General features: G+C 40.9%; 3 protein-coding genes across 4 annotated transcripts in view; 1 reads left to right on the forward strand and 2 right to left on the reverse strand.

The window, feature by feature from the left end:
- Positions 662–2,084, forward strand: LOC104707986 (abscisic acid receptor PYL7-like). The gene is made up of 3 exons (XM_010424455.2): positions 662–989; positions 1,191–1,406; positions 1,486–2,084. The coding sequence occupies exons 1-3, from the start codon at positions 843–845 to the stop codon at positions 1,702–1,704; spliced, it is 582 nt and encodes a 193-aa protein (XP_010422757.1). The 5' UTR covers positions 662–842; the 3' UTR covers positions 1,705–2,084.
- Positions 2,024–4,888, reverse strand: LOC104709833 (pentatricopeptide repeat-containing protein At4g01030, mitochondrial-like). The gene has a single exon (XM_010426387.2). It carries the CDS (start codon positions 4,868–4,870, stop codon positions 2,045–2,047), a length of 2,826 nt encoding a protein of 941 aa, XP_010424689.1. The 5' UTR covers positions 4,871–4,888; the 3' UTR covers positions 2,024–2,044.
- LOC104707987 (protein ROOT PRIMORDIUM DEFECTIVE 1-like) overlaps positions 4,976–8,875 on the reverse strand; it is an 8,895-nt gene continuing 4,995 nt past the window's right edge. Inside the window, exons 1-2 of one of the 2 annotated variants that reach the window (XM_010424456.1) lie at positions 6,824–6,945; positions 4,976–6,737 (exon numbers count right to left, since the gene is read on the reverse strand). In XM_010424456.1, coding sequence (XP_010422758.1) covers positions 5,164–6,720 — 1,557 coding nt within the window. In that variant the 5' untranslated portion in view covers positions 6,721–6,737; positions 6,824–6,945 and the 3' untranslated portion in view covers positions 4,976–5,163. Of the gene's footprint in view, positions 6,738–6,823; positions 6,946–8,875 lie in introns of those variants that run through there. The other variant, XM_019228878.1, reaches the window with a different exon arrangement.

Here is an 8,875-nt window from a genome sequence, read left to right on the forward strand (position 1 = left end):
GTTGGTGGTGATTTCTCTGTAGCTATGGTGAAGGAGGTTTCAGAGATGTTGAGGAAGGCATCGGTGATGAATGATGACGCCAAGGGCGCAGCTGAAAGAGCGGTTAAAATGGTGGCAGAGATCGAAACAATGGTGAAAAAAATGGCGGCTATGGCAGAGATGGTGCAGGAAGCAGAGTACATGATGGAGACGGCTAAAGCAATTATGGCCAAGGCGTTTGCGGTGATGAGGACAGTGGCGTGGGACGTCTAAAATTGGTAGAAAGCAGTCACAACACACAAAGAGAAACATTCTTTTGCTGGCTAATTGTTTCAACTTTCAATCATCGATAGCTTTTTCAAGAGTGTATAGAAATTGGCTCTCGTTGATTTGACTCGGTTACACAGCTTTTAATTTTGCCTGTGATTTTATTACGGTGCCATCATGCTGACACCAGCTATAGTTACAAATAAGATTCTCAAAAGATTCTTCTTTCCATCTACTTTTTAGGGAACTAGGGAAGATGACGATAATAATACACATCATTGGTGTCATAATAAATTGGGAAGCTTTTAGAGAGAGAGATATACACGTGCTTAAAGTCAATAGCTGATCCAAAAAGTTAGACAACAAAAACCAATAAACAAATGACACGTAAGTCTATTTAAGGATTTTGTCGGTTTATCGTAAATCCGTTGGTGGAATTAATATTCGTCGGTGGGGTTCGTTGATTTTTTTACCTAACCAACCAACCCAAAAACAAAAAAAGAATCAAAGCTTTTCTGACCCTATTTGTTTCTATTTTATCCATTCCCAAATAGATTCCTCAAAAGGGAAAGAAGAAACGAAAGAAGAATAGAGAGATGGAGATCATCGGAGGAGACGACGATTCAGCGATGTACGGAGCTCTCGTGACGGCGCAGTCCTTACGGTTGCATCATCGTCACCACTGCAGAGAGGATCAGTGTACCTCTGTTCTCGTCAAGTACATTAAAGCTCCTGTTCATCTCGTACGCTCTCTTCTATTCTCTCACCTTCTCTCTGTTTTAGCCTTTCCTGATCTTTCTTTTTTTGTCTGTACATTTCAGAGATTTTATATATATATATTAATATATATATATATATATATATATATAGCTTCCGATTGCTGTTTACTTCTTGTTCGTCTCTCTTAGTCTTCAAGCTAACGATGGTGTATATAAATGACTCAGGTTTGGTCACTTGTGCGGAGATTTGATCAGCCGCAGAAATACAAACCATTTATAAGCAGATGCACTGTTCATGGTGATCCTGAAATCGGTAGTCTCAGAGAAGTAGATGTCAGATCTGGTCTTCCTGCGACCACCAGTACCGAGAGATTGGAACAGCTTGATGATGAAGAGCACATCCTCGGTATCAACATCATTGGTGGTGATCACAGACTTAAGGTGAATATATCCCCATCCCCACAATCTCATTGCCTATTTACAGATTCAGAAATTCTTATAATGTTTCTTTTTCGAACAGAACTACTCTTCGATCTTGACTGTACATCCTCAGATGATCGATGGGAGGTCAGGAACTATGGTGATTGAATCTTTTGTTGTGGATGTTCCTCAAGGCAACACCAAAGATGATACATGTTACTTTGTGGAATCACTCATAAAGTGTAACCTCAAATCCTTGGCTTGTGCCTCTGAAAGATTGGCTGCTCAAGACATAACCAATTCCGTCGCCACATTCTGAAATATTTCCAACGGATACATCATACAGTAACCATTGAAGATATACGGAGAGAAGAATCATACAGCTACCTTTGAAGATATGGCTCCATCTGTCGCACTTACAATCTCAGTGAAGGGAAGAAATATTCAGTGTGTTTAGAACCTACCATTCTGAGATTATTTAGTCTGGTCACATATATAGAAGCCCACGTAGTCTCGCTTCTTTGATCAGATCACCTCCATAAGCTATTTTCGAGCATGTGGTAAAAGTTTTGATGTAATTTGTTGTCTGTTGTCTGTTGGACAGTGTCTGTATTTACGCACCACTTGTAAGAAATAACAGGGCTAGTGTATCTATACTATCACCAAGAGTCGTTGCAGGAACATTTTCCGTCTCTGAAATGATGAACTCGAGCCCCCTCTTGTAAAACAATTTCACGGTTTCTCAAAACCGACATGTATTTGGCTACAGTGTGGCAATCCGAACATATATTTGTGTTTTTGACCACTCTTATAGGAGCTATGCCTTTTTGCTTGATGAGGCCATAGGTCATTGCTAACTTCTCTGTATGTCCCATTAGCAGCTTCTCTTTCTCTGATTCACTTACGTCTTGGTGCATACAGCTTGTGTCTGGCACATAACCTGATTTCTTCATCTCAGAAACTAATTTGTACAGCTCAAAGTATACCTCACCTTCGTCAGGATGTGCTTTTCCTTCTGCATAGAATACGTGGACCGTGTGATCTATCTGAATCCAGCTCCACAGATCCTGGATTCTCACCCTATGAATCCTCATCGAGTTCCGTATGTGTTCAACATCTTCCCATCTGTTCTCGTTACTGTACAAGTTTATCATCATCATGTAGTTAGCTGGATTGTGTGGTTCCAGCACTTGTAGCCTCTTCCACGCGGCTTCAGCGAGTTCTAGGTCTCTGTGGATTTTACAAGATGAAAGAAATGCACCCCATATAGTTGCGTCTGGTTTTAATGGCATTGTTTGAATGAAATCCCAGGCTTCATCAGGATAACCCGACCTCCCGAGCATATCAACCATGCAAGTGCAGTGCTCGATAGTCGGGATAACACCATACTGAGAACTCATAAGATCAAAGTATTTCCACCCTTCACGGACAAGACCCGAGTTCTTACAGACAGATAACACAGAGGTGAAGGTTATGGCATCTGGTTCCATGCCCGCTTCAAGCATTGCAGTGAAAACAGCAATCCCTTCTTCACCCTGCCCAAACATGGCATAACCCATGATCATACAGTTCCAAGAAGCTAGCGGTTTGTTCTTAATGCCGTAGAAAACTTCAGTCGCGCTTTGCAGATCCGCTGATTTTGCATACATATCTACTAGTGCTGTTGCAACATATGCATCGCAGATCAAATTGTTCCTCAAACAGAAGCTGTGAACCTCTTTGCCACTCTGTATTAGACTTAAGCAACCTAATATCCGAAGCAAGCAGGATATAGTGGCTGCGTTCGGACTGACAACTTCTTTCTGCATTTTAACGAAAACTTTGAGAGCATTCTTAAAGTTTCCGTTTTTGGAACATCCCGACAAAATGGCTGTCCATGATAGCACGTTGGGCATCACACCGTTCTCCTTCATCTTCCCTATCACAGCCAAAGCTTTCTCTGTTTTTCCCCAAGTCGCATACCCAAAGACCAGACTGTTCCAAGTAACAGCATCAGGTTTGATCCCTTCCTTCTCCATTCCACTCATCAAAGCTTCAGCATCTTTTAGCAGACCAGCGTACGAATGTCCCGAGATGAGTGAATTCCAACCAACAATGTTCTTCCCATCCATCATATCAAAAACCATTCGGGCGTAAGGCAAGCAGTCAGTTTTAATATACATGTCAATCAATGTGGTTTCGACATATACATCGTACCAAAGCTGATTTCTTATCACATATCCGTGAATCGCTTTTCCAAGTTGAAGAATCCCCGGTTCAGCAACAGCTTGAAGAAGACTAATTATTGAGCTCGTGTTTGGCTTCAGACCAGCAATTTGCAGTCTCTTTAATATCCCAATGGCATTTCTATATAACCCTTTCAAAGCGTAACCTGACAAAAGAGAGTTCCATGTCACTATATCTGGTTTCAGACCACATGTCTCCATTTCGTCTAGGAGACCCATAGCATCATCTACATGACCAAATTTCACATAACTCGATACAATCGAGTTCCACGAAGATAAATTCCGTTCCTTCATCGAATCAAAGACTTCTCTAGATGATTCAAGCTTGCCATTCCTTGAGTACATGATAATCAAGGAGTTACACATCGACACGTTTGATTCAAACCCAAGTCTTAGAACATACCCATGAATCTGTCTCCCTTCTTCAAAACCTTCTTTATTGCTGCAAACCTGCAAAAGCTTAACTATTGTACTATCATAAGCTTTTGCACTTGAAAACTGCATCTCTCTGAAAAATCTCACAGCCATTTCCCAATTCCCACTCCGCAAGTTTACCATTACGATCTCGTTCCATACAAGATCATCTCTTTTAGGCATCTCATCGAACACCTTGTTAGCAATATCCAAACTCACACATCTCCCATAGAAACCCATCAACGCAGAAACCACTCGTGTGTCTGAACATTCGAGCCCTCTCTTGATCAACCCGCCATGGATAGTGAAACTCAGTAACCGATACATTAGCACAGCACAAATTCTCAAAACCATAGCGAGAACTACTCCATCGAAATTTACTCCTTTGTTCTGTAGCTGAACAAATTCCTCTAAAACCTTATACTTCTCTACTCCGTAATGCTCCATCTCTTCTAACAAACCCCTCCATGAAACTTGAATGCTCGGGAAACCCATGAAGAACACAGAACTAGCATATCCAAATTCTCCGAATTCAAGGTAACGAGTGATCAAGCACTTGGCGATGAACTCAAATTCGAATCGATCGAGTAACTTCATCATCCGAGCATGAGTAGCTTTAACAGAAACCAGGTTTTTGCATCCATTGAGCTCCTTCAACGGATGAAAATCCCAACTTGAAGACGACGGTTCCAGAGATTTTGAGATTGGTGTAGATTCAAACGACGCATACTTGATGTTCAGTGAACAACAAGCCGAAGAATGATTAGTAAAATATCTTCGCTGTGCCTGATGAAGAAACAAGGAGCTGTAACAATGGCGGAAAGTAACAGAAGAAAGGTTCTCCATTTTTTTTTTCACTTCACAGTTTCCGGATAAGAAGAAGAAGACTCATCAGTTTTAAATCACTAAGAACTCAAAAACGCAGCGTTTTATATGTTTCAAAGATTCATATTACTGCAGAAGAAAGCAAAATTAACTAAGAACGACAAAAAAAGTTGAGAAAGATGAACATCATTCTCAAGTATTCTTACAACAAAAGCAACAACATACATAAACTTAAGAGCTATTAGTGTTCTTTTCTTCAAGAATGATACAAGAGGAGTAAACATTTTCCCATGGAACTAATCTGTAATGATCTCTTACCACTTTTCTCTTGGAGTACCATCAGGGAACACAGGAGTGAGTACTTTCTCTTCCTTCTTTCTAGGACTACTTGATCTTCTACTTGAAGGAACCTTCGTGCTATCTTCATCATCATCAAAGTTAGGAGGCACATCTTCTTCTCCTTCGTCATCAGTCCAATCATCATCATTGCCACCATCCGCACCTTCCAAGTAATTATCAACATCAGACCATTCTTCAGCATCACTTTCTTCTTCTTCTTCCTCACCCTCTGCATCGCTTCCATCTATCTGCTCGTCTCTTCCTTCTTCGTCTTTCCTGGGACCTCCTCTTCTTGGGAATCTTGGGACAGAAACAAGTGCACGCATCTTTTCTTTCACAAGAGTTAAAGGATCTTTATCGATCAACTCAGAGTTCCTGTAAGCTTCTCTTAAGAAAACTGAATCTCTTTCTCCTTTTAAAGACACATAGAAGAGATCAGGGTGCCTTATAACCATTCCTCTTAGTTGTTGCGAGAATCTGAATTCCTCACGGAAATGAGTCAAGTGATCCACCAATGTTCTTTTCTCAGTCGTTAAGCTCAAAAGCTCATGAATAACACCACAAGCATGCTTTTCTTTCTCGAGTGTTCCCGACCTCAAGTGGGAGAAATCCTTGTAAGGAGAAATATACGGCATGTCACGGAACTGAGATATCTTTCTCGTCTCACTCTTTGTAAGATTGAGACCCCTTGGAAGCTTAACCCTATTGAACTTAGGAGGCCTATCAATAATCAAATTCCTTTCTTCTGTTTCTCTAGTCCTATTATCCTCCTCAGATAACTCAGCAGCTGACACTGCAAGCTCAGGATCCCAGTGAGTCAACTCTAAAGCCGGACCTCTAGGCGTCGGAACCACACGGAAATATTGCGGATAACGCTGGCAAATCGTGTCCCGGAACTCCAAAGGAAGCCCAAAATCAGTCCTCAAATGAGAAATTTTCTCCAATAATATCCTCTTATCGATTGACATCATCACCAACTTCCTCAACTTAACAACCAATACATCTTCAAGCTCATTCCTAATCCTCATTTCCTCAAGATAGAGCCTTTCAGCCTCTGCTGTCATCTTGAACCTCAGTGAATATGCTCCTTCTTCAACTATCTCAAACACACCAGGATACTTCCTAAGAAGAGCTATAAACCGACGACGTTTCTTCAAACCCAAATCTCTCCTGTACTTACCCAAACCCCTAAGAGACATCATCCTATCAGGTTGACTCACAAGAATCTTCCTAATGTTCAACACTAGTTTCAGTTTCTTGTCCCTTTGAACAACGTTATCAAAAGTAAGCTCTTTCCTTCTCTTCACAGCAGCTCTCACAGGCTCAACAACAACACGGGTCTTCCTAGGTGCAGTCCAAAACCCATATTTGTTCCCCAATATCAAACCTTCCCCCATAAACTGAGACCTCGCAGCTCGAATTGTGGATATGGGCAAACGGGATTTGACAGAAAGATTAGGTTTTTCATTGAATGGAGAGTTGCAAGAGACAAACAAAGGTTTATGTGCAGAAAGCAGGAGCTTTGGCTCCATTTGTGAAACTCAAAAGCCTGTAAAAATTAAGAAATGTTGAAACTTTCAAGTCTTCTACGAGGAACAGCAAAATATAAGAAATTCGAATTGAGAAAAGACTAACCTTATCGCTTTGGTTCAATCTAGAAACAGGTGAATCTGCTTCTGGTCGCGAAGATTTGGATTTGGGGTTTAACGATAAAATCATAAAACCCTCTTTTGCCGGAGTGATGCATCATCTCTCTGATATCTTCTTATAGGTCTTGAACGTAATATTTTACCAGAAGCAGGGGTAAATCTGGAATTAGACTATACTCAAAAACAAGTCTACTTGGACTCAGAACGTTGTCGTTTCAGTCTCTGTTTCTTCTTCACTGGTGAGAAGAATCTCGATGGCGAGGAAGCGACGTTCGTCGGCGGCGGAGAGTTTGACGAAACGGCGGAAGGACGGAGAAGAGTCACTGTCACAAGTCGAAGAACCGGATTCAGATAGGAGGCTCATCGCCATATTCGTGATCTTCTTCATCCTGATTCCCGCGGTTTCGATTGTCGTGTACAAAGTCAAATTCGCTGATCGAGTCATACAAACGGAAACATCGATACGTCACAGAGGAATCGTTAAAACTAATATTAGTTTCCAAGAAATCCTCACTGTGAGTCGCATAGTTTCATTAAATGTTGGAATCTGTTAAAGAAAAGCTGAAACCTTTACGATGAAAATGTTCATAATTTGTTTCAGGAACACTCTAAGGCCTCAGAGAATTCAACAACTAGGCACTATGATTATCCAGTGTTAGCTTACATTACTCCATGGTAATTTTCATTGAAACTGGTTTTAGATTTGAGACTGTTGTGTTGCAGCACGGATTGGAATTATATATGCTAAAAAAATAAACGCTGTGCAGGAACTCTAAAGGCTATGATATGGCAAAGATGTTTAACTCAAAGTTTACACATTTATCACCAGTGTGGTACGACCTGAAGAGGTATAACCGTTTACATCATCGGTTAATGAGTTGTAAGTGCTTTCATTTTCTCTTCAGATGATGGTAGTGATATTGTCGGTTTCTGTTTCTAGTAGTCAAGGATCTGGATTGGTTTTGGAAGGGAGACATAATNGCATAAGCCAAGTTTGCACTGGGATAAAGAGAGCGGTGAGCATTTTTTCATGTATAGAGATGATAAGAACGTCAAGCATGCTGTTTTCTATCCTACATTGATGTCAATCCTTCTACGGCTTGAGAATGCTCGTCTCTGGGGTATCGGCATTTCAATCTGGGAAATCGGACAAGGTTTAGATTATTTCTTTGATCNGGGAAACGCGCTGGTAGTTTAATCAATACACACCTGTTGTCTTTCCTTCTTAGTTATGGCCAGAGATCTATACACGGAAAATGCTGATGCTTAATTTGTTTTTCCTTCTTTTGATTGTCTGAATTGTAGATATTACCAAGAGTTGTTCTAGAAGCAATTCCTAGTGGGATGCTTAAGAAAAAGAAACTAAGGGAGAAAGCTATCAATCTTATTGTCACAGAGTGCAAGTAAGGCTCTGACAAAAGTCTAAAGTTCATGTTCTGAATAGGATGACAGTCTTTGCATAGATCTTGTTAATTTGAACACTCCATTGTCATCAATGTTTGCCTTGAATTCTAGGGAAATGGAATATGATGGTATCGTGTTAGAGTCTTGGTCAAGGTGGGCAGCTTATGGCGTTTTGCATGACCCGGATATGCGGAAATTGGTATGCCCTGTAATCTCCTTCAGACAGCTTTCGATTTTTGGTTTCGCATAATACATAGTGTCATCATCTGCAGCAAATTTTTTAATAAATCCTCTAGGCACTGCAATTCTTAAAACAACTTGGAGACGCCCTTCACTCAACGAACTCTCCAAGAAATAACCAGCAACATATGCAGTTCATGTATGTGGTTGGTCCGCCTCGTTCAGAGAAGCTGCAAATGTACGATTTTGGGCCAGAAGATCTTCAGTTCTTAAAAGACTCGGTTGATGGGTTCTCTCTTATGACCTATGATTTCTCAAATCCACAGAATCCTGGCCCCAATGCTCCTGTCAAGTGGATAGATTTAACCCTCAAGCTCCTACTTGGTTCATCAAACAATATAGACTCAACCCTAGCCAGAAAGGTTCTTCTTGGTATCAACTTTTACGGCAACGA

The sequence above is a fragment of the Camelina sativa genome, chromosome 8 (genome assembly GCF_000633955.1).
Source record: "Camelina sativa cultivar DH55 chromosome 8, Cs, whole genome shotgun sequence".
NCBI lineage: Eukaryota > Viridiplantae > Streptophyta > Magnoliopsida > Brassicales > Brassicaceae > Camelina > Camelina sativa.